Genomic DNA, 25,091 nt, shown 5'->3' on the forward strand with positions numbered 1-25,091 from the left:
CACCAACCCAATTCGGAATACAGAAATGGCCTGTTTGCCTAGAACATCACTGATCGTCACACACCAGCCCACACCAATACTATGGATGGAGGTCTCTTTGGCAGTGATGGGTACCATCACCCAACTGTTTGGTGGAGTGGTGGAGTGGTCACATTTGGCAGGGTCAAGACTATATCCAGCACGCGAGAGAACTTGGTCGGGGGTAGACTCTATGGGGTTATGTGGGCCCAACCCTGTGGAATTACAAGTTTCCCTAGTTGGACACCCTAACAGGGTTGAGGTTCCCACCAAGGGGCACGTGTGCTGGAATGGGGGCTGCGTTCTATCTAGGAAACAGTTGCAGTCACCCGAGGCACTAGTGTGGGCTGGGATTGGATGCACCAGGCCAGTTCAGACCCCAACACCATCTGGTGTCATAGAGAACCAGGGTAGATGTGGGACTGACTAGGCTGGGTCTCAACCTCCTACTGAGCCATGTGTGAGCTGTATGTGGGTATGGACGAGCCATGGCTGGGCTGAAACATCCAACAACAAGAACCAGAATGGGGTGAAAGCCAGCCGGGAAAAGCCACAGTTCCTGCTAGGACAGGAGGTGAACTGAGTAGGGTTGGCTCAAGGACCCCCTGGTATGCGCAAAATCTGGCATTGGGAGGGGTTCTGATGGAGGAGCCTGGGCAACTCCTCTGGCAGAACACAGTCCCTGCAGGTAAGCTCAAGAAGCATGATAGAAAACAGTCCAGAATAGGACATGGAAAGTTTCCCACTGGCACACATTCGGCATGGGTCAGGGGCAGACCAGGCTGAATCAGTTCATGTCATCCACTGGCAAATCCAAACACCAGAACAGAGTGTGGGTTGAGCCGGGTTTGGTTGTGGCAAAACCAGTACACATTATGGAATGCCAGGGTGAGGTTGCCTATACTGGATTTGACTGCAGCACCCAACCAGCACACGTGAGATCCAGGAAGGGAGGGACAGAGCTGGCAGGGGGATTAAGGGGCTGGTCCCCTCGCCGGACAGCTACTCCCACTGGAGAGCATGGGCTGGGATGAGGACAGACCAGACTAAGCAAGGCTGCAACACCTGTGCACTGAATGTGGACTAGATCAGGGAAAAGCCAGGCTGGGCTGATTATTCCTGTTGGTGCAAGCATAAATTAGAGCAGGTGAGGGATGTTTGGGCTTGGCCACAGCATCAGCTGGCAGAAGCTGGCACTGGGGACTAATTCTGTCAAGTCAAATCACAGAACCACCTAAAGAGTGCATAAACCGGGACTGAGAAAGACCTGGGAGGGAAAAAGTGGGTTCCCCCTTCCTGGGTCACTGGTCCCGCGGGAGGGCATGAAAACTAGGACGGGGGCTGGGGTGGCTAGACAGAGAGGTTGAGTTGGTGAGATGGAACTAAGCTTTAATACCCATTGACAAGTACAAGAGCCAAATGGGATGGGGGACAGACTGGACTAGTCTGCTATACATACTGGCAAACAAGGGTAGGGGGCGGGCCTGATGGGGGTTATTGTGGGTCGCCCAGACTAGGCTGCAGCTCCCACTGGTTGATGTAAGGGCCGAGTATGTGCTGGGCAGAACCAGACTGGACTGCAACACCCATTGGTTCCAGTGCAACTCGGGACTGAAAACAGAACCAACCCAGCAATTGAAAACACCAGCTGATCGGGGTGATGGACTGTGCCGGGCCCTGTGCTTGCCAGAACATACAAGAATCTGGTCTGGGAATACCTCAAGGTTTCTTTGGAGATCTCCCCAATCGAACTGCTGGACTCAGAACTCTAACCAAGAAAAGACAGAAGACAGAACCGGTCATTCATTCATCTCAGCTATATGTTGACAGCAAAATATGGGGCAAACGGAGACTTTATGATGGACCATATCAATCAGTGGACGACTTCATCGAGCGAAACTGGCAGCGATTCATAACTGGAGAACTATTAAAACCACTTGAGCAAATATCTCAGAGCATGCCCCACATCCGGGACTTGGGGTGGGCGGGAAACCGGGTGGGACTTCTCCCTCAATATCCCCCCTTTACCTCAGATACATGATGGAAACACTATGGACATAATAGTATTACCCACTTCCCTATACCCCCTGAACCTTTTTTTAACCGCAATTAACTATGTAAAGATTGTCAACAACAATACAATAAAATAAAAAAAATATTCTTTAAATAGTTGAAAGACATGCATGCCCAGGCACATCCCAGATTAGGGTGGGGAGGGCTAAGCAATGGAGGAAGGTGGATGGGACAAATGTTCTAATTTTTCTCTGCTATGTCAATAGGGAAGGAAGGAGCGGGGGTTGGCCTTACTTCTATACAAAACAAAGGCTGTAACTTGCCCAGATAAAAAATACATGCCCAGTGGTCAGCACTGCAGGGCAGGTTGGTAAAGCCACTGTCTGCAGTGTTGGCATCCCACGTAAGCCCCGGCGGCTCCATTTCTAATCCAACTCCTTGCTAATGCACCAGAGAAAACAATAGATGGCCCAAATACTTGGGCACCTGGATTCCCAGGGGACACCTGCAGACGCTCCTAGCTCCTGATTTTGGTCTGGCCCAACACTGGCAATTGTGCCCATTTGTGGAGTAAATCAGCAGACAGAAGATCTCTCTTTGTAACTCTACCTTTCAAATGAATAACAAAGTGTTTAAAACAACAGCAAAGGATCTCACCTGGGCGCCAGTTCTAATCCTTCCCACCCACGCCCTTCCCATCCAGCTCCCTACTTGTGGCCTGGGAAAGCAATAGGGGATGGCCCAAAGCCTTGGGACCCTGAACCCACATGGGAGATCCAGAAGAAGCTGGATTGGTCAGCTCCAGCTGTTGCAACCATTTGAAAAGTGAATCAGTGGATGGAAGACCTTTCTGTCTTGCCTCTCTGTAGATCTGATCTGCCTTTCCAATGGAAATAAACACGTTAAAATAATGAAAAAAAGTCCCAGTGTCTTTTATCGTTTTGTGATTCAATGCTGGTCATAACATACAATTAACATTCTCTTCTCCTCTGCCTCTCCCTTTCTCCTGTCAAAAACACAGAGCAGCGCGCACGCACACGTGTGTGTGTATGTACCCATCAGATGAAAGGCTATATTAAGGGTTCAAAAGGAAGACTATGAAGGCTTGCACTGTCTCACCAGCTCTTGGCTACTTTCAGAATTTGTTTCATGAGAAAAACTAACACCCTACTTGTTTACAATATCAGATATGCTATTACTCAGTACAAAAGTAATTCTGCCACAGAAAGTTATCTTAGGCGCAGCACTACGGCTCCATCGGCTAGGGCATCCCCTTTGGGTGCCAGGATCCCAGCGTCCCTGTGCTCCACTTCCAATCCGGTCCCCTGCTTGTACTTGGGAGGGCAGTAAAAAATGGCCAGAGGATCAGCTTCTGGCCTCAGAACAGCTCACCTCCAATCATTGCAGCTACCTGTGGAGTGAGCCAGCAAATGAAAGAGCTCTCTTCTCTGTATCACCTTCTCTCTGTAAATCTGCCTTTCAGGCAAAAGTAAATAAATCTTTAAAAAAAGAAAAACTGGCATCCTATGATTCATGTTAAATATAGCTCCTGGGACCCGTTGCATTCCTTACTAATCTTCCACCTCTGGCTAAAGTATCCCATAAAGACACTGTCTCAAGTCCCAGCAGCTCCACTTCTGATCCAGTTCCCTGCTAATGCACCTAGGAAAGCAGCAGATGATGAAAGTGCGTGGGTCCCTGTGCCCACACGGGAGACCCAGAAGCTCTTGGCTTCAAATTGGCCATTTGGGGAATAAACCAACAGAAGACCTTTTCTCTCTCTTTCTTTCTGTCAATCTGCCTTTCAAATAAAGATAAAACTTTAAACACACACACACACACACACACACACAAAACAAAGTTTTTATCAGAGAGCCTGTGTTTTTGAAAAAAAAAGTGTAAATAAATGAATTAATAAATAAAAAGTCCAAGAAAACTGTCTTAAAGTTTCAAAAGCAGAAAAAATAAACTATGGCACTGTCACACAATGGAACACAACACTCCAATGACTCTTCATTAACACTTCACTACATAAAATGATAGACAAATCTCAAAATGATGCTGAGAAGGCAAAATCAGAGACAGAAATACACACGTACTTTTTTATTCAATTTTCAAAATGCTCCAATGGGTAGAAACAGGCAAAATTAATCCATGTGTCAGTAATCAAAACAGTGGTTCTTTTTTTCTTAAACATTTTATTTTTATTGGAAAGTCAGATTTACAGAGAGAAGGAAAGAAAGACAAATCTTCCATCCGCTGGTTCACTCCCCAAGTGGCGAAAGTGGCTGGTGACGGGCCAATCGGAAGCCAGAAGCCAGGAGCTTCTTCTGGGTCTCTCACACAAGGCTGGTTCACATGGCTTTGAGCCATCCTCTACTGCCTTCCCAGGCCACAAGCAGGAAGCTGGATGGGAAGTGAACCAGTGCCCATACAGGATCCCAGCTATATGGAAAGCAAGGACTTAGCCGTTAGACTACCACATCGAGCCCGACAGCGGTTCTTAATCTGGGCGTTGATGGCATGGATGCATTTAGTTTGTGAAAATTCAGTAAATTTCAGGGATCAGCGTTGTTGATGCAGCAAGTTAAGTCGCCAGCTGGGATGCCGACATCCCACATATGCTCCAGTACGTCTGACCCAGGTCCCTGCTAATGCACTGGGCAAGCAGTGGAAGATGGCCCAAGTCTGTGGTTCCTTACCACTCACTCAGGAGACCTGAACAGGGATTCTGACTCTGTCTAAGTACTGGTCCTGTCCTTGCCATTATGGCCATTTGGGGAGTGACTCGGTAGATGGAAGACCCACCTGTTTCTCCTTTCTCTACGACTCTGCCTTTCATATAAATAAATCTTTAAGAAAGCACACCATTTTGTAGGTTATCTTCAATAAAAGCTTTAAAAATGGGCCTACAAAACTGAGTTTAGAAAGCAGCCTCTCTGGGACTTTTCCCTCTGTTTCTCCCCTGACCCTAGAAACGGGAAAAAATGATGCTATTAGTGTGGAAACAATGGAATTATCCACTTTCCTGTAGCCCTTGACACTTTGTATCCTAATCAACTAAGTAAGGTTATTAAAAAAGAAAAGAAAAAGAAAGCAGCCTCTCTTCCTTCAGATTCTCATTAGCTCAGAAAAGGCAACTGCAAAATGAATAGTCAGAAGAAGTCACAAACATGACACATCTTAAGTAGATATGTCATGTTGCAGGTATATCCAGTTCAACTATAAAATCAAAGTACTTGGGGCTAATGTTGTGGTGTAGCCTGTAAGGACTCCAACAGTGATGCCAGCATCCCATATGGGTGGCACTTTGAGATCACAGAGCTGCTCCACTTCCAATTCCACTCCCTGCTAATGTGACTGGGAAAGCAGATGTCCCAAGTGCTTGGACCCCTGCACCCATGTGAGAGGCCTAGAAGAAACTCCTGGCTCCTGACATTAACCTGGCCCAGCCCCAGCCACTGGGACCATTTGCAGAGTAAAGCAGATGAAAGAGCTCTAGTTCTCCTAATCACTCCATAATTCTGTCTTTCAAGTAAATTAAAAAAAAAAAAATTTTTGAGGTGCAGGGCTATCACCATGGCTCAACAGGTTCACTCTCTACCCTGAAGCACAGGCATTCTATATAGGTACCACTTCACGTCCTGGCTGCTCCACATCCTGTCCAGCTTCCTGCTTGTGGCCTGAGAAAGCAGTGCAAGAGAGCCCACATTCTTGGGACCCTGAATTCACATGGCAGACCTGGAGGAAGCTCCTGGCTCCCGGCTCCTGGCAACAGATCAGCTCAGCTCCAGCTGTTGTGGCCATCTGGGTAATGAACCAGTGTTTGGAAGACCTCTGTCTTTCCTCCCGGCAAAACTGCCTTCCAATAAAAAAAAAAAAAAAATCTTCCAAATAACTACTAGAGTTTGTTTAAACTTTTACCATAACACTTTTAAGGGGCCTGGCGGCGTGGCCTAGCGCCTAAAGTCCTCACCTTCGACGCGCCCCAGGACCCCATATGGGCACCGGTTCTGGTCCCGGCAGCTCCACTTCCCATCCGGCTCCCTGCTTGTGGCCTGGGAAAGCAGTCGAGGACGGCCCAGCGCATTGGGACACTGCACCCGCATAGGAGACCCGGAAGAGGTTCCAGGTTCCCGGCTTCGGATCGGCGCAGCACCGGCCATTGTGGCTCACTTGGGGAGTGAATCATCGGACGGAGGATCTTCCTCTCTGTCTCTCCTCCTCTCTGTATATCTGACTTTGTAATAAAATGAATAAATCTTAAAAAAAAAAAAAAAGACTTTTAAAAAAAATCATAATTATTTATCGAGAAAAAGATAATTATTTTAGGATATTCCAAAATAGAATGCTATATGATGTCTTAGGAGAAAATAACTTGAAACAATTCCAATGTCCTAGAAGAAACAAATCACTCAGTTTTAGAGATGAAGTTATCAGGTCTATTGCTAATAAATGTAAAGATCAAGACCATTCCACTGCAACCAACCCTTCCTCTACAGAACAGATCTCGGAATTTGAAAAAGGTAAGAACTGCTGTTTCATGCTCTCAGGTGACCTTCCATTGTATGGCCTACAACAGTGATGAGAAAACAGTGACATTAAATAAAAACATGTTAAATGCATTAACCTGTTCATTCGTTCAAAAAAAAGTTAAGAGGAGCTGGCAGTGAATCACCTACAGGATGTGGGGCCCCAAACAGCAGTCTAACCCACCGCATCACCACACCTACCCTGCTTCATAATTTTGAAATTGGAACTACTCAACTAGCCTTTTTTGTTGTTGTTTTGCACAAAATTAACGTTTATTCCAGCTTTGTGTCATATTCCAGGATCCTTCACCAACGTTACATAAGGAAAAAACAAAAAAACAAAAACAAATGAAAAACTGAAATCAGAATCACTAATGTTATCAAATATGGAAACAAGTTAAAATCTAGCAGCTATCCCCAACTAACATTAATGAGGACTCTAACCATAACAATCACATTCAGTTTTCACAAGACAAATAAATTTTGTACGGGTGGGGAAGGTGTTTAGCCTGTCATTAGGATGCCCGTCAAAACACCAGCATCCCACATCAGAGTACATGGGTTCAACTACCAGCAATGGGCCCTTTTATTTGCATTATTTTATGACACTCTATGTGCAGTATCCACTAGCAGCAGGAGAAAGTATTATCACTCCTCTCCCATGGGATGAAATGCTTAAAATAGGCACCAGCACTGTAGTGTAGTACACTAAGCTTTGGCCTGTAGACTCACAGGATCTCATATGGGTGCAGGTTTGTGTCCTGGCTGTTTCACTTCCCATTCAGGTCTCTGCTTATGGCCTGGGAAAGCAGCAGAGGATGGGGGAAGTCCTTGGAGACCCAGAAGGAGCTTCTGGTTCCTGGCTTCAGATCGGGCCCAGATCGGCCCTTTGCAGCCTTTCGAGACGTTAACCAGCAGATGGAAGATCTCACTCTGGCTGTCCTTCTTTCTGTAACTTTCTTTTTTCTTTTTTAGATTTATTCATTTTTATTGGAAAGGCAGATATACAGAGAAGAGGAGAGACAGAGAGGAAGGTCTTCCATCCGATGATTCACTCCCCAAGTGACTGCAATGGCCAGTGCTGTGCCAATCCAAAGCCAGGAGCCAGGAACCTCTTCCAGATCTCTCATGCGGGTGCAGGGTCCCAAGGTTTTGGGCCGTCCTTGACTGCTTTCCCAGGCCACAAGCAGGGAGCCGGATGGGAAATGGAGCTGCCAGGATTAGAACCAGCACCCACGTGGGATCCCGGGGCGTTCAGGGCGAGGACTTTAGCCGCTAGGCCACACCAGGCTCAACTCTTTTAAATAATAGATAAATAAAATCTTTAAAAAGAAAAAGGTTAAAATACTGATATTGCTACCACAGCTCAAGTAACAGCTACAATTTTACATATGCTATGATAGAATAAGTGCTTGAGAACTTTAATATGTCATTTCCTGGTATTCTGTTACTTTAACCTAAGTTATTAAGAACAGTAAACATCAACAGAGAACTACAAAAAACACAAGGAAGAACCACATCACACACAAAAAAATCATAAATGTGGCAGATTAAAAGAAATCTTCCCATTGAGAAATAGAATCTAAAAAAAAAAAAGGGAAATAGAATCTAATATGCCTCTCTCTGGGCTGACCAAAAGAATACAGAAGTGAGGGTCCAGCGCTACAGCTTAGTGGCTAAATACTTGTCCTCCAGGAAGCCAAGATCCCATATGGGCACCGGTTTGCATCCCGGTTGCTCCACTTTCCTTCCAGCTCCCTGCTTGTGGCCTGGGAGTAGTAGAAGATGGCCCAAAGCCTTGTGAGCCTGCACCTGTGATGGAGACCCAAAGGAAGTCCTGGCTCCTGGCTTCGGATCGGCTAGGCTCCGGCCACTGCGGCTACTTGGGAAGTGAACCAGCAGATGCAAGATCAGTCTACTTCTCTCTGTAAACTCGCCTTCCCAACAACAAGAAAACATCTTAACAACAACAAAACAGTAGAGAAGTCACTTCCAAGGCTAGATCCTAGGCCTCTCGCTATTTCTACCCAAGTTATATTAAAACATTCACTCTCAGTGAGCCTTGGACTCTGATTCAGAGTGTAGGTCAGGTCCCAAGTACCCCACCCCCAGTGATTCCAGCTCCTGACCATTTGAGTCACCCTGGGCGAGGCCCACTGCACTGAAGGAAAGAGATGATTCTAACCCAGAAGCATAACAAAACTGAAGATAATGAGCAAAGTAACTGATCTAAGTTACTAAAATTAACAAATTAAGCAGCAACTGATAACCAGAAGTGCAGAAAGCTTCCAAGTCTTAAACTAAACATAAAAGGAAGCCATTCCATCTCTTTCTAGAGTGGGATTGCGAGAGCGAACCTCTCTGCTGAGGATTCAGTTAGGCTGAAGCAGTCTCACAACTGTCAAAATTAACAGATAACTGCAATCCAAGCCAAACTGGATGACTGGATATTTAGAAAATCTGTTGGTACAAATTATCCTTACCCTTTGAATATGATCACGCCTTCTGCTGTAAGGTGAAATTAGGCTAGCACTTTCTGTTAACTGTTTAAAGAATGGTCCTTTACATTTTGCAGGGACCAAGTACCCTCATCCCCAGTACCTCGTAAGAGCTACAAGCCCTTTCTGCTCCCCACCAACACCAAAACACACACACAAACATTAAACATTCTGAACAATTTCCACAGTTTCTCTGCCATGAGTCTAGGCACCTCCCATTTAGAAACAGTTGAGAAGATTACTTGATAATGGTTCCAAGATTCACTAGCAGTGAAACTGTTAAAAACCTATTTCACTCAAATTCCAAAACTAATGATTTTTCATTACCCAACAGACAAATCTTCAATTCAAAGTTCACCTGTTTTAACCTGAAAACTATTGGTCAACTTCATTATCCTTGCACCTTATTAGAGCAGCCTTAGAAGACAAACATATTACTCTAAAAGAACTTGTTTTAAATCAAGGTTGTTCTCCAGAAGCCGAGGTTCAGTTTCGCGCTGCTGACATTACACAGTGGTAAGGTGGGATCCTTGCTCTCACTTACAAGCCTCTTAAAGTCACCAGCTCAGTTTCACTATCTTTAAATCTTTAGCACTGAACTTAAACTGGATCCTACCACTAACAAGACCAGTCAGTAAAGCAACAGCATCAAACTGTTCATTTCATAGGCTTAAAAATCTTTTAAAACATCATAACCCTTCTGTTAGGATAGTTCTACCTACCGATATTTATAGCACTAAACACTGAAACTGAGAAATGTTTTTAAATATTTATTCACTTCCACATTACAATAAGCCTGTTTTTATTTCAAAAGATTTTCTTCAAAACAAAATTAATGAGGGGCATTGTCTCACATTTTTGCCAAGCTGTTTAATGTCTGGCTTAATAGAAGGCAGCTGGATTTTCATATCTGCTTCCACTTTTCAATCTGTTGCAGCAATAGCACTAATCGGGTGAGTTTCTAGAAAACTCCAATTAGCAATAATGAAAGAATAAGAGTGAAAGGGACAAACAGCCCCGCACTCTGAGCATAGCAACAGCTCTGCCCTCAGACACCCAGGAAAGAATGTTTGTGCCCCATGTCCTTCATGTCTCTCCCACCACCTGACTTCAAACTACTCTTGCTCTCATCTGCCTACAGCGACTTAACATGCGTTCTAGTCATCGTAAGCATCAAAATAAAAGGCTGATGAAACCAAGCTTTTACACCTCTTCTTTCCTCCCTGGTAACCAAGTAAACAACTATCTAGGGAGATATTTATAATGCCATTCCCACAGCAACTTGGGAATTAATCGAGATTATCAGGAAACAGATCTATCCAAAACTAGACTTGTCAGGCTTAAAAAAAAAAAAAATACACGGCTACAATTTGTCCAATAGCACAAATCGGCAAAAGGCCTCACTTGCTCTCATCAAGCGGTAGAAAACTGGGTTAGGAGCCAAGGGAATTCTTGTGTTAAAATTAAAAGTACGGGTACTTCGTGGAGTTGCATGAAAAACCGTTTTCTGAATAACCATATCTAAACAAGCAAAAAGGCCAAAAACATTCTTCAAAGTGAAAGGTGGCTGAGCAAAGACCCAACAAGAACTTTAAAAACTATAAATTAGCCATTAACGTGGTTAACAAAAACAGTATGAGCAAGAAAAATGTAGCAGGGGGACAAAAAAAAAAAAAAACTACCAACACTGAGCATAAATCTCATGGATACTTGTAACATTAACACTTCAAGGGCGCACATCGCAGGAATGGGCAACTTTCGACAAACGGTGGGCAACACAAAGTTTTCCTATCATTTTCTTCCAAGTCATCTTCAGCCGCTATGTTCTCTTTTTTCTCGCTCTAGCAGTTTTGTTCCACGTTGTTTCTGAGTTATTCTGAGTGTTCTCTCGCAACTGAAGGCTTGAACAAATGGGAAAGTACAGACGAGAGGGACAGCTCTGCACCCCCACACCGGAACAACAAAAAAAAAAACTAGAGAGCCGGAGCTGCCCGGCCCTAGCTGCTACCCGCACGGAACGCACTGTCCTTTCCAGATTCCCAACATCAGATAATGTCTCCCTCGCCGCCCAAGCAGTGAGGTCCAGTCCCCTCGCCAAGGCCACGGGAAGCTCCTGGTCAGGGATCCTCTCCCGTTACATAACCGGGGCCTAGGGCCCGGCTTTGGGAGCAGGAGCCGCCCGGGGCAGTCTCCGGAGGCGGTGGGAGTGGGGCCGTGCACCTGGTCCACCCGAGAGCAGGCAGCGGCCGACGCCGGGGAGGCGCCGGGGCCCGGGCCGGCGAGCGCGGCCGGGCAGGGGGGCGGGCCGGCTGCTTCGGCCCCGCGACAGGCCCCGGCGGCCCCGGGCCCCGCTCGCCGCCCTCCCTGGCCGGCCCACTCCCCTCCACCGGCCGCCCCCTCCCCCAGGCTGCGCTCCCCTCCCCCGCGCCTCCATCCCTGGGGCCCTCGGGGAGATTGGACCTGCGGGGCTCAGGCCCGACCACCTCCGCCGCAGGTCTTCCACCCCCGTACCTGGTCAGACATGGTGACGGCGGCTTTCCCCAGGGCTTAGGGGACGGGGAGTCTCCGCACGGCAGCGGCCTGCGGCAAGCACAACCTCACTCCGGGGTTTACAAATCCTTCTCCCCGGCCCCACAGCACAACACCGCGGCTGCAGGAACTTCCGCTACGTGTCGCGTCACTTCCGCTGAGCTCCCGGGTGGAGGGCTGGGGAAAGCAGACGAGACCGGCAGGCGGGAAAGTGGGGCGGTGTGGGGCGGGAAAGCGACGGCCGGGAAGGAGGGAGGGTCCTAGCGAGGCTACAGCCTGCGGGGGAGAGCTGGAAGAGCCGCCCCTCCAAGCCCCTAACGCCATCCCCCAGCGGGGACGGTCCAGGTCCCCCTCCCGCGGCAGCGTTGAAGCCGAACGGACCGCTCAGACTCCTCCCTCGCCGAACCCTGCGCGCTTCCCAGGACACAGCCGGCCCGGCTCTTTTGTCCGCGCTCCGTGCCTCGCCCGTCCGCTTCCCTAGAGACGGAGCTGGAATGCCAGCGCCGAGAGGCCCTCCTCTGGCCGCCGAGCGCAGACCTTGTGGAAAAGCAAGTAACAAATCCGCCAGGACGCGCTGTAGACGCTGTAAACTGGCGCGGAGGAGCAGTCGATTCCCGAGCCCTGGGACCGGTGTGGAGTTAAAGGAGGAGCCCGCTCCTGTTTCTCCTTTACGATACAACGGCCCTGATGGCGTAAGCAAATGATAGGGGGTCGGCTGGACGGCCGCCAGGGAGAGAATAGATTCACTGAATCTCCATCTCACGACATCAGTAAAACGAATTTTTTTTTAAGATTGATTTATTTTCATTGGAAAGTTAGATATACAGAGAGGAGAGTCACAGAGGAAGACCTTCGTCCACTGACTCACACGCCAAGTGGCCACAACGGCTAGAGCTGCGCACTATCCGAAGCCAGGAACCTGGAGCTTCCTCCTCCAGGTCTCCCACGTGGGTGCAGGGTCCCAAAGCCTTGGGTCGTCCTCGACTGCTTTCCCAGGCCACAAGCAGGGAGTTAGCTAGGAAGCGGGCTGCCGGGATTAGAACCGGCGCCCATATGGGATCCCGGCATATGCAAGGCAAGGACTTGAGCCACTATGCTACTGCGCCGGGCCCACATGCAAGTGAAGCTAATTTAAAATGGATTCAAGGTCTGTAAGAGAACTATTAGGTGAAACACCTCACTTGGGTAAAACACTCGTAAATCCACGACTTGGTTGAGACCACCACTTGTTAGCACAGCCAAAGAAAAAAATTATGAATTAGATGTTATCAAAATTAAAACCCAATTGCTACCGTTAAGAGAAAAACTGCACATGGAAAAAATACTTTAAAATAATATATCTAATAAAGATCTAAGATTCAGAATATATATTGATAATAAAAAAGTCATGAAACTTTAAAATGGACAATTGAATAGGCATTTGTCCAAAGAAGAGATATAAATGAACGTGAGAAAATACTTAACATTGTTAGTCATTGAGGAAATGCACATTAAAACCACAAAGAGATAGCACTTCGTACCCTCCAGGATGGCTATGCTCAAAAAAACACTAATTGGGCCAGGCACAATAGCCTAGTGGCTGAAGAACTCGCCTTGCTTGTGCCAGCATCCCATATGGGGCGCCACTTCGTGTTCCCCATATGGGGAAACTTCGTGTTCTGCCAGTCTGAATTCTGATCCAGCTTCCTGCTTGTTCCCTAGGAAAGCAGTCAACGACAGCCCAAAACCTTGGGACCCTACACACATGTGGGAAGAAGAAGCTCCCAGAAGAAGCTCCTGGAGCCTGGCTTCGAATCGGCTCCAGCTGTTGTGGCCACTTAGGGAGTGAATCAGCAGATGGAAGATCTTTCTCTGTAGATCTGTCTTTCCAATAAAAAAAAAAGTAAATGTATTTTTTTAAAGTAATAATTGTTGACAGGGATATGAAGAAACAAACCTCCTACCTTGCTAGTGGAGATATGTTTTAGTTGGTAGGGGCCCGGAGGCGTGGCCTAGCGGCTAAAGTCCTTGCCTTGAACGCCCCGGCATCCCATATGGGCTCTGGTTCTAATCCCAGCAGCTCTACTTCCCATCCAGCTCCCTGCTTGTGGCCTGGGAAAACAGTTGAGGACAGCCCAATGCATTGGAACCCTGTACCCGTGTGGGAGACCTGGAGGAGGTTCCAGGTTCCCTGCGCGCCCCGGCCCGGCGGCTCACTTGGGGAGTGAATCATCGGACAGAAGATCTTCCTCTCTGTCTCTCCTCCTCTCTGTATATCTGACTTTGTAATAAAAATAAATCTTTAAAAAAAAAAAAGAAAACTGGTTGGTAGTTCCTCCAGTTGAGTCAGCATATGGCCCAGCAGTTCCACTCATGGGTGTACAATTAAGAAAGCAGAAAACATAGGTCCAAACAGAAACATATTTTGAAATATTCACAGCAGTTTCATTCAAATGGCCAAAAAAGGAGCCCCCAAATAACTCCCCTCCCCAACTCTGACCCCTCCTTTCACTCTCCTCACCCTTCCACTTTCTTCCCCTCCCCTTTTCCTGCTTTCCGGAGCGTTCACCCACTGGCCCTAGCAGACTCACTTGCTCTCCACTCTGCTACCAAGGTCACATTATTTTCTTCTCTGATTACGTGTCCCTCTTATAAAGATTCTGTAATTAGGGCCCGGCGCAATAGCATAGTGGTTTAAGCCCTCACCTTGCAAGCGCCAGGATCCCATATGGTCACTGGTTCTAATCCCGGTGGTCCTGCTTCCCATCCAGCTCCCTGCTTGTGGCCTGGGAATGCAGTTGAGGATGGCCTAACGCCTTGGGACCCTGCATCCGTGTGGGAGACCCAAAAAGAGCTCCTGGCTCCTGGCTTTGGATTGGCATAGCACCGGCCATTGCGGTCACTTGGGGAGTGAACCATCGGAAGGAAGATCTTCCTCTCTGTCTCTCCTCCTCTGTATATCTGCCTTTCCAATTAAAAAAAAAGAAGAAGACTCTGTGATTACATTGAACACACTCAGAAAAACCAGGATAACCTCCCCATGTCAAGCTCTGGAATTATCGCTACAAAAGTCCCTTTGCCATGTAAAGTAAAAATTCACAGGTTACCCTGAGCATTTGAGAGCAGATTTTGGGGAGAAGCCTGACTTAACCTACTTAATTAACTTTTTTTTTTAAAGAGTTATTTATTTTATTACAAAGTCAGATATACAGAGAGGAGGAGAGACAGAGAGGAAGATCTTCTGTCCGATGATTCACTCCCCAAGTGAGCCACAACGGGCCGGTACGCGCCGATCCGATGCCAGGAACCAGGAATGTCTTCCGGGTCTCCCACGCGGGTGCAGGGTCCCAAAGCTTTGGGCCGTCCTCAACTGCTTTCCCAGGCCACAAGCAGGGAGCTGGATGGGAAGTAGAGCTGCCGGGATTAGAACCAGCGCCCATATGGGATCCCGGGCGTTCAAGGCGAGGACTTTAGCCGCTAGGCCACGCCTCCGGGCCCTACTTAATTAACTTTTACCATTAAGTCAAGGGAAGTGAAAGTGGCTTTGGTGAAAGTGGCGCTTTTTTGTTTTTTTTAATCTCAAATGCATCACAGTGGAGAATAAAACTGTCACTCTATAAGCCATGCTAGCAGTTAACAGCCATTACTTTACATCATCAGTGCTAATCTCAAACTAGAGAAAAAAGCAAGGGCATCTAGGTAATTACTATGAAAACAGCTTTGACTTTGCATACCTCCTGAAAAGAGCTCCAGTCCTCCATCAGTCCACAGATCATATTTTGAAAACTATTAAGTGGGCCCGGCATGATAGCATAGCAGCTAATGTCCCTGCCTTGAACACGCCAGGATCCCATATGGTCACCGGTTCTAATCCTGGCTGCTCCACTTCCCATCCAGCTCTCTGCTTGTGGCCTGGGAAAGCAGTTGAGGATGACCCAAAGCCTTGGGACCCTGCACCTGCGTGGGAGACATGGAGGAGGTTCCTGGCTTTGGATCATTCGCAGCACCAGCCATTGCGGTCACTTGGGGAGTGAAACATCAGACAGAGAAGATCTTCCCCTCTGTCTCTTCTCCTCTCTGTATATCTGACTTTCCAATAAAAATAAATCTTTTTTTAAAAAAGGTTCATTTACAAAAAACCTACTAGACCATATTATTTCAGGGACTGAATCCCTGAAAGAAATGGCATTGGAAGTGGGGCTCTTAAGCAGGGTGAGTGAAAATACCAGGTGTAGAAGCAAAGAGACAGGAAGTAAGTTAGAAGACTGCATCAGTGATCTTGAAGAAAAAAAGCAAAGTAGGAGTTGGATGATACTAGAGATGTAACAATCAGATGTGGGTGGTTGATTAGATTCTGACTTACAGAAATTGTTATAGTGATATCGCTTACAGATTGATAGGAAACCTTAGAGAAGGGAAGTAGGTTTTTTTTTTTTAAAGATTTATTTTATTTTTTTAAAAAAATTTATTCATTTTATTACAGCCAGATATACACAGAGGAGGAGAGACAGAAAGGAAGATCTTCCATCCGATGATTCACTCCCCACGTGAGCTGCAACGGGCCGGTGCGCGCCGATCCAAAGCCGGGAGCCTGGAACCTCTTCCGGGTCTCCCATGCGGGTGCAGGGTCCCAATGCATTGGGCCGTCCTCGACTGCTTTCCCAGGCCACAAGCAGGGAGCTGGATGGGAAGTAGAGCTGCCGGGATTAGAACCGGCGCCCATATGGGATCCCGGGGCATTCAAGGCGAGGACTTTAGCCGCTAGGCCACAACGCCGGGCCCGATTTTTATTTTTATTACAAAGTCAGATATACTTAGAGGAGGAGAGATAGAGAGGAAGTGGAGTTGCCGGGATTAGAACCAGCGGCCATATGGGATCAAGGCGAGGACCTTAGCCACTAGGCCACGCTGCTGAGCCCGGGAAGTACGGTTTCAAAGGAAAAATAAATTTTAGACGGACGCGTGCAGTCTTGGAGTCACCCACGGGGAAGGAGTTCAGGACATGCATGGTTCTGATTTTAACCACTTAAGGAAACCTCGGCTGAAAATAAGAGATTGTAAGCCATTAGCCTATAAGCAACGGAGACATGGTAAAAATGTGTTAAATGACAGACCTTCCTTTAAGTACTGTCATTTACTTTAAAGTACTAGTACTATTCTCCCCTTATAGAGAAGAGATTGAATGACTCTCCCAAGTGATACACTCAGGGTTGAACACTGGCGACTTGACTTCAGATCAGCTAAACCTCTGAGATTCACATGAAAGCCCTAGAGACTGTTTTCTTCCCTCGTCCCCTGAAAAATCACTCCAGAATAGACAACAGTGATCTCTGGGGCTTGTTTCATACCCCATGTGTGTTCATGACAGTAAGAGCATGGTTTGAATTTGACATTTCAGAGGAAAATTCTGAGTGATAATTTTGAATATGAGTGACTAAAGGTTCGTGAGAAATGAGAAACTAGAGGAATACAAGATTAGCATGCTGGTTAAGCTATTACGTAGAAATTGAAGTCACCTAGAGGGAAGCAGGATTTGGGATTATAGAATAGCCAGTGCACCAATGGGTGAGTTTGCTGGACAGCAGTAAAGGAGGATAGGTTACTAAATTAAAGAGAAACGAAAGCAGAATTGGAGGGACTTGGAAATGTGAAAAACTTGCCCTAACAATTCTCAAGTTGAAGATTCTTGGAGAAATTAAAATGAAATGTACCTGGTTATCCATGACCTCTGCCATGCTCTTATGGTAATATCCCCCTTCTCATCTCAAAAAGAAAAAAAAGAAAGACTCATAACGTGTTTTCCCACGTGAGTATGGCACTGTGAATCAAGTCTGGTACTCATGGAGAAGCTAAAACAGCTGCTTGTGACATGTGCAAGAGTAAAGCCCTATCTATGGGAGTCCTGGGAAATCTGAGAACCTTTATAAGAGCTAAAAGTACAGACAAAAATAAATAAAATAAGAAAGGTTGGAAGACTGGTAAGGAGTAGTCCTATATTAGAAGTTTTACTTCCTTATTTCGCCTCTGATGCCTTCCAAGAGCAGAGTGGCAAATGCAGAAGTATGGACATGTTTGGCCTGGCAACTGGCTCCCGTAACAGAGGGCCTGAGTTCAAGGCCACTCTGACTCCTGACTCCAGCTTTCTGCTAATACGGAACCTGGAAGGCAGTAAGGATAGTTCAAGTGAATGGGTTCCTACCACCTATATGGGAGAACCAAATCAAGTTTCTGGCCCCTGGTTGTCAGTACAGGTGCTATAGGCATTTCAGGGAGTAACCCCGTAGATGAAAGATTTCTTTCTGTACGTCTCTCTGTCTCTGATCTGAAATAAAAAAAAATACATATTTTTTCAAAGATTATTTTAATTGGAAAGGCAGATCTACTTACAGAGACAGAGAAACCATCTGCTGGTTCACTTCCCAGATGGCTGCCACAAAGCCCAGAGCTGGGCCAATCTGAAGCCAGGAGCTGGGAGCCAGGAACTTCCGCATCTCCCATGTGGGTGCAGGGTGTCAAGGCTTTGTGCTGTGGGCTAAGGAGTTGATTAGGGATATTGGGCTGGGCAGGAACAGGAACTGGGCTTGTGGCTAATAACACCTAGACTAATTGAACTCATTTGTATCCAATTTCCTGGCTAAATTAGGACTTAAGGGAGAAGAGTATATGAGGAGACCTGAAGGAGAATAGAGACTTGGCAGAGACTTCTACCATCACTGGTCTCCTGTTGGTGCTTCATCCCCTGACCCTCTCCCTGTCCACGTTACTGGCTCTGTTGGTTGGAGCAGCTTTGGACTGTCCTCTACTGCTTTCCAAGGCCACAAGCAAGGAGCTGGGTAAGAAATGGAGCAGTCATAACACACACTGGTGCCCATGTGGGATCCCAGCACTTGCAAGGTAAGAATTTAGCCGTTGAGTTATTACATCGGGCCCAGCTGCTCCACTTCTGATCTGGTTCCCTCCCAAACTAGTTGGGTAGGCAGCAGCAAAAAATAACTGAAGTCCCTTGGTCCCTGAACCCACATGAGAGATTTGAATGAAGCTCCTGGCTCCTGGCTATGGCCCAGCCCTGAATACTGTAGCCACTTGGGGAATGAAGAAGCAGATGGAAGATCTCTTTTTTTCTCCCTCTCTCTCTGTAACTCCAACTTTCAGCTAAGTTTTTTTTTTTTTTTCAAAAAAAAGGAAAGAAAATAGTAACTGTGTAAGATTAGAAATTCATATAGCCTGCAGCGTCCACACTCATGCTTTCTCAGTTGGGAAAGAAATCAGTAAATGGAAAAGATAGCTTTGAAAACTCAGTCAAGGAAGAGATATGAAGGACCCAGTGTGTTGACCTAGTGGCTAAATCCTTGCCTTGCATATGCTGATTTCACATAGATGCCAGTTTGTGTCCTGGCTGCTCTACTTCCCACCCAGCTCCCTGATTGTGGCCTGGGAAACCATGGTCCAAGGCCTTGGGACTCTGCACCTGCGTGAGATTGACTTAGCTCTAGCCCACTCAGTTGCTACTCAGGGAGTGCATCGGCAGACAGAAATCTTTCTCTCTGTATCTCCTCTCTGTATATCTGACTTTCAAATAAAAAATAATAAAAACTTTTTTTTATAAAAATAAGAGATGTGGAATGAAAATTTTCACTTCTTACTGTAATTCTTTTCAACCTAAATAATATTTGCTTTCTTTCCCCAAATTTTTCAGTGGACATATTTCCCCATTGCTATTTAGTCCTGCTGCTGGTCCTCGCAAGAACTTTTCCCAGGAATTTTATTTTGTTTTGTTTTTTCCTGGCTAGCATCTATAGCAGTTCACTGAAGTGTTTTATCATAGAGGTCCCTCCATCTCTGGAGTTTCTGTTTCATGAAGAAAGAGACTATTGATCTTCTGAAAGCCAGCCTGGGTCAAGTCTTCCCTTTTAAGCCACTATGTGTCCTGCTGACTGCTCTTCCTTTGTATAGATCACACCCTCCATAACCCTAAAGAGGAAAGCCCAAAGTCCCATGCAGCCAATATAGGCAGTTCAAAGTCTACCACTCTCTGCAGGTAATTCCCCAGTTTTCTTCCTCAGGCTCAGGAGTGAATTTTTTTTTTTTTTTTTTTTTTTTTTTTACAATCTGGTGACCTATGAACTTAGAAAAAATAAGGCATTCTGCCCAATACAGAGGCACACCCATGACAATGCAACCAAGAGAAATCTGTGAGGAAGACTTTTCTCGAATATAGAACTGAGGATATACATCGATGGTAATTCCAAAATCCATCCCTTCCCGCATAACTTGGTGAAAGCCCCACGTCTATGAGTGAGTCAACTCTGCCACAGGATGTTTCATACTAGCCCACGGTCCCACGAGGACACTCTCATTCCATGCAGGCTCCCAGATTCTGTGCTAGGCCATGGTCTGCATGCATGTCCTCACACTCCACTCAAGCACTGACCCCTAGTTGGTCCTCTGCTTCACAGGACACCCTCTTTACCCCCATTGAGGCTGCAACCTTCCCATCCACTTGACGCCTTGTGGACATTTATTCAAGTCAACTCCATCCAGTGAATTTAGGATTGAATTGTTCAGAAGAGAAAAAAGTGAAAGGAAAAAGGAAAAGCTGAAAATCTTAAGTATTTTCTTTTTTAAAAAAGATGTCTTTATTTTTATTGGAAAGACAGATTCACAAAGAGAAGGAGAGATGGAAAGTAAGATCTTCCATCCACTGGCTAACTCCCCAAATAATTACAAAGGATAGAACTGAGCCAATAGAAAGCCAGATCCAGGGGCCAGGAGCTTCTTCCAGGTCTCCCATGCAGGTGCAAGGGCCCAAGATTTTGGGTCATTCTTCACCACTTTTCTAGACCACTAGCAAGGAGCTGGATTGAAAGTGGAGCAGCTGGACTCAAGCTGGCGCCCATATGGAATACAGGTGCTTGGAGGTAGAGGATTAGTCAGTTGAGCCATGACCTTTAGCACCAGCATCCCATATGGGTGCCAGTTCCAGTCCCAGCTGCTCTACTTAGGATCCAGCTCACTACTAATGACCTGAGAAAATCAGCAAAGGATGGCACTAGGCTTGGTTCCCTTCACCCATGTGGAAGACCTGATAAATCTCCTGGCTTCAGCCTGACCCAGTCCTCACTATTGCCGCTATTTGGGGAGTGAACTAGCACGAGGAAGATCATTTTCTCGGTCTCTCCCACTCTGTGTATAGAATTCTGCCTTTCAACTAAATAAAATAAAAATTTAGAAAAAATTGCTTCTTCCTTTCTACGCATCTCCCCCTTTAGATAATAACCTTCTGACTGGGTATAAACAGCATGTCTGTTTTTTTTTTTCAAGATTTAAAAAAATTATTGAACACAAAGCTACAGAAAGAGATGGAAAATCAGAAAGAGGTTTTCTGTTTGCTGGTTCATTCCCAATATGATGAAGCCAGGAGCTTCTTCCAGGTCTCTCACATGGTTTACAGGCATTCAAGCATGTGGGCCATCCTCTGCTGGTTTTTCCAGGACATTAACACGAATCTGAATCAGAAATGCAGCGGCCAGAACTTAAACTTGTGCCCTTATGGGATGCCAGCACTACATGCAGAGGATTAGCCTAAGAAACCACTATGCCAGCTCCTTAACTCTTTTAATAAAAATAAAGAAAATATATTTTTTTAATGAAATGGAGTAATAGCCACAGAAATAAAAATGAGTCATTACAAAAGCTACCAATCAGGCCCGACATAATAGTTAAATGGCTAAGTCCTCACTTTGAAAGCACCAGGACCACGTATGGGCACGTTTATGTCCCAACTACTTCACTTCTCATCCAGCTCCCTGCTTATGGCCTGAGAAAGCAGTGGAGGATGGTCCAAAGCCTCGGGACCCAGTGCCAACTGGGAGATGCAGAGAAGCTCCTGCCTTCGGATTGGCTCAGCTCCAGCCATTGTCACCATTTGGGAAGTGAACCCAGTGAATGGAAGATCTTTCTCTGTCTTTTCATAAATCTGATCTGCCTTTCCAAGAAAAATAAATAAATCTTAAAAAAAAAAAAAAAAAAAAAAAAGCAGGGCCCGGCGCCGTGGCCTAGCAGCTAAAGTCCTCGCCTTGAACGCCCCAGGATCCCATATGGGTGCCGGTTCTAATCCCGGCAGCTCCACTTCCCTTCCAGCTCCCTGCTGTGGCCTGGGAAAGCACTTGAGGACGGCCCAATGCATTGGGACACTGCATCCGCGTGGGAGACCTGGAGGAGGAGGTTCCTGGTTCCCAGCTTCGGATAGGCACAGAACTGGCCCATTGCGGCTCACTTGGGGAGTGAATCATCGGATGGAAGATCTTCCTCTCTGTCTCTCCTCCTCTCTGTATATCTGACTTTGTAATAAAAATAAATCTTTAAAAAAAAAAAAAAAGCAATCTTTTTCAGAGAGGGGGAAGGCTTTTCTCATCTTTACACTGGAAGAAAACCTGTAACATGAGTTTTCCAACTTCAGTCAAGGGTTAAAAAGAAGCAAAGAACTCAAAACTCACCAATTAATTACGGCAGTTCCAGTTCTCAACGAGTGTTTTCTGTTCCTAGATACATAAGGTATTTTTAAAAATATTTTTAAATGTATATTTATTTGCAAGATAGAAAGTGAGAGAAAGAACTGCTAGGTGCTCTTTAACTCCCCTCAATTCCTGTAACAGCCTTAACTAGGCAGGCCAAAAACCAAGATACAGGAATACGTTCCAGGTTTCCCCACATGGGTGCTAGGGACCCAGGTACTTTAGACATCATATACTGCCTTCCCAGCGTTTGCATTAGCAGGAAGTCAAGCCAGGACTGGAGTGAGGTACTCCCGTATGGGATGTAGGCACTCCAAGTATCAGCTTACCCCTGTGCACCACAGTGCTAGCTAGCGGTCTTATCAAATCAGTCCAGAGCCAGGACCCGAGCTTTATAAGTGAACACATCACTCAGAGTTCATTAGTTCAGAGGAAATGGCTTATTTTGTTCCAGCTCACAATTCACCGAGGGCTGAATAAAACCAGTCATAGATGAGACTCTGTTGAGCTGCTTTGTGTGGTTAGGCGATACACCTCACCAGACGGCCTCTGTGTTCTCAAGGTAGACTAGCCTCCAAACTTATTTTTGGTAAAGACTTATTTATTTATTACTTATTTATTTATTTTAAAGATTTATTTTATTTTTATTACAAAGTCAGATATACTGAGAGGAGGAGAGACAGAGAGGAAGTGGAGCCACCGGGATTAAAACCAGCGGCCATATGGGATCAAGGCGAGGACCTTAGCCACTAGGCCACGCTGCCAAGCCCGACTTATTTACTTTTATTGGAAAGGCATATATACAGAGAAAAGGAAATACAGACAGAAAAATCTTCCATCTGCTGTTTTACTCCACAAGTGGCTGCAATGGCTGGAGCTGAGCCAATCCGAAGCCAGGATCTTCTGGTGAAGAGGCCCAAGTCTTTGTGTCATCCTCGACTGCTTTTCCAGGCAAAAAGCATGGAGTTGAAGGGAAGTGAAGCAGCCGGGATATTAACTGGCGCCTGAATGGGATCCCCGCGCATACAAGTCAAGGACTTTAGCCACTAGGCTACCATGCTGGCCATGACTCCAAACTTTTATTCAGGAAATACTTTAACCCAATAGGAATTAGAGTAAAACAGACACCTTGTATTAGCACAGGAACCAGGGGTGATAGTGAAGGAAGACTGTGAGGCTCATATGAGGGCTGACCTGATGGGAGGAAGTTCTCAGGAGACGCTGGCTGAGAGGACCTGAGAGGAACCTTCATGCATCCAGCTGCATGAGCCGGAACAAGTAAGAACGATGGATGGTGGAGCAGGTGGTGGAACTCCCAACCCCCCATATATGCCCTAATTATCTGTTTCCTCTGAGCACCCATGAACTCTAAAAGGAATAAGCTATGGAAAAAGTAAAACATACTTCACAAAAGGCCACACCTCTATAGACGAATCTGGAGACACGAAAGCTGCTTCCCTGGTGACCAAAAGCAAAAGTCCCTGAAGGCTTATAGTGTGCAAAAAGTGAGCCAACAGTTGCACTCAATAAATTGATCCAGAGATGGATGGCCAGCGGACGTAAGAGAAATGGATTACAGACCTCTAGGCAGCAGGCCTATCACTGTAGCCTAGAAACAATCCCAGGTGCCACCACTGTGGTGTGGCAAATTGAACTGCTGCCTGTGATGCCAGTATCCCATAGGGAACCTGCTGGAGCACTGATTGCTGCAATCCTGATACAGCTCCCTGCTAATGTGCCTGGGAAAGCTATGGAAGATGACCCAAGTGCCTGGGTCTCTGCATACACATGGGAGACCCAGAAGAAGCTTCTAGCTTTTGGTTTCAGCCTGGCCCAGCCTCAGCTGTCATGGATACTTTGGAGGAGTTAGCTAGCAGATGGAAATTCTCTGTCTCTCTCTCTCTCTCTCGCTTTCTTGCTCTCTCACTTTCCCCTCCCCCTCCTTGTAACACTGCCTTCCCAAAGAAAATTAATACATAAAACTGTAAAAAAAAAAAAAAAAAAAAAAAGGAGGAGGAGGGAGCATATCTGGCACGATTGGCTAAATCCTCGTCTTGCATGCACCAGCATCCGTTATGGGCACGGGTTCATGTCCCAGCTGCTCCACCTCTCATTCAGCTCCCTGCTTGTGGCCTGGGAAAGCAGTCGCAGATGGCCCAAAGCCTTAGTCCCTGATCCTGCGTGGGAGACCCAGAAGAAGCTCCTCGCTCCTGACTTTGAATCACCTCAGCTTCAGGCATTGCGGCCACTTGTGGGGGTGAACCAGTGGATGGAAGATCTTTCTCTCTGCCTCTTCTTTCTATAAATCTGCTTTTCCAATAAAAATAAACAAACCTTTAAAAAGACATTAAAGTGGGGCCCGGTGGCGTGGCCTAGCAGCTAAAGTCCTCGCCTTGAACGCCCCGAGATCCCATATGGGTGCCTGTTCTGGTCCCGGCAGCTCCACTTCCCATCCAGCTCCCTGCTTGTGGCCTGGAAAGCAGTCGCAGATGGCCCAAACCTTGGGATCCTGCACCCGTGTGAGAGACCTGGAGGAAGTTCCTGGCTCCAGATCAGCACAGCACCGGCCGTTGCGGCTCACTTGGGGAGTGAATCATTGGACGGAAGGTCTTCCTCTCTGTTTCTCCTTCTCTCTGTATATCTGTCTTTCCAATAAAAATAAAATAAAAATCTTAAAAACAAGAATTTGCCCCCATATCAGCATCTGCCAGCTGATGCTATGGCAAAGCCCAACCAACCCAAACCCACTCTGACATGTACCAGCAGGTACAGTTCGCCCAGCCTGGCTTTCCCCTAATCCAGCTGATATGCCAACAGGTGTTACATACAGCCCTGCTCGGCCTGGTCTGCTCCCAATCTCAGCTCTCACATTCACCAGTGGAAGTAGTGGCCCAGCAGTGGAGCCCTCTGCAGTCCCTCTACTGGGTTCGCCCCTTCTCCCCCTGGGTCTCACGTGTGCTAGTTGGGTGCTGTAGCCCAGCCTGGCATGGTCTGCCTCACCTTGGCAT

General features: G+C 46.5%; 1 protein-coding gene across 1 annotated transcript in view; it reads right to left on the minus strand.

Moving 5' to 3' along the window:
* SUMO1 (small ubiquitin like modifier 1) overlaps positions 1-11,892 on the minus strand; it is a 32,964-nt gene extending 21,072 nt beyond the window's left edge. The window contains exon 1 of the mRNA XM_058664864.1: positions 11,573-11,892. Within this exon, the coding sequence (XP_058520847.1) occupies positions 11,573-11,584 (12 nt within the window). The 5' untranslated portion in view covers positions 11,585-11,892. The remainder of the gene's footprint in view (positions 1-11,572) is intronic.
* Between the last annotated feature and the right edge of the window lie 13,199 nt (positions 11,893-25,091).

This window comes from Ochotona princeps, chromosome 5 (assembly GCF_030435755.1).
Source record: "Ochotona princeps isolate mOchPri1 chromosome 5, mOchPri1.hap1, whole genome shotgun sequence".
Taxonomy (NCBI): Eukaryota; Metazoa; Chordata; class Mammalia; order Lagomorpha; family Ochotonidae; genus Ochotona; species Ochotona princeps.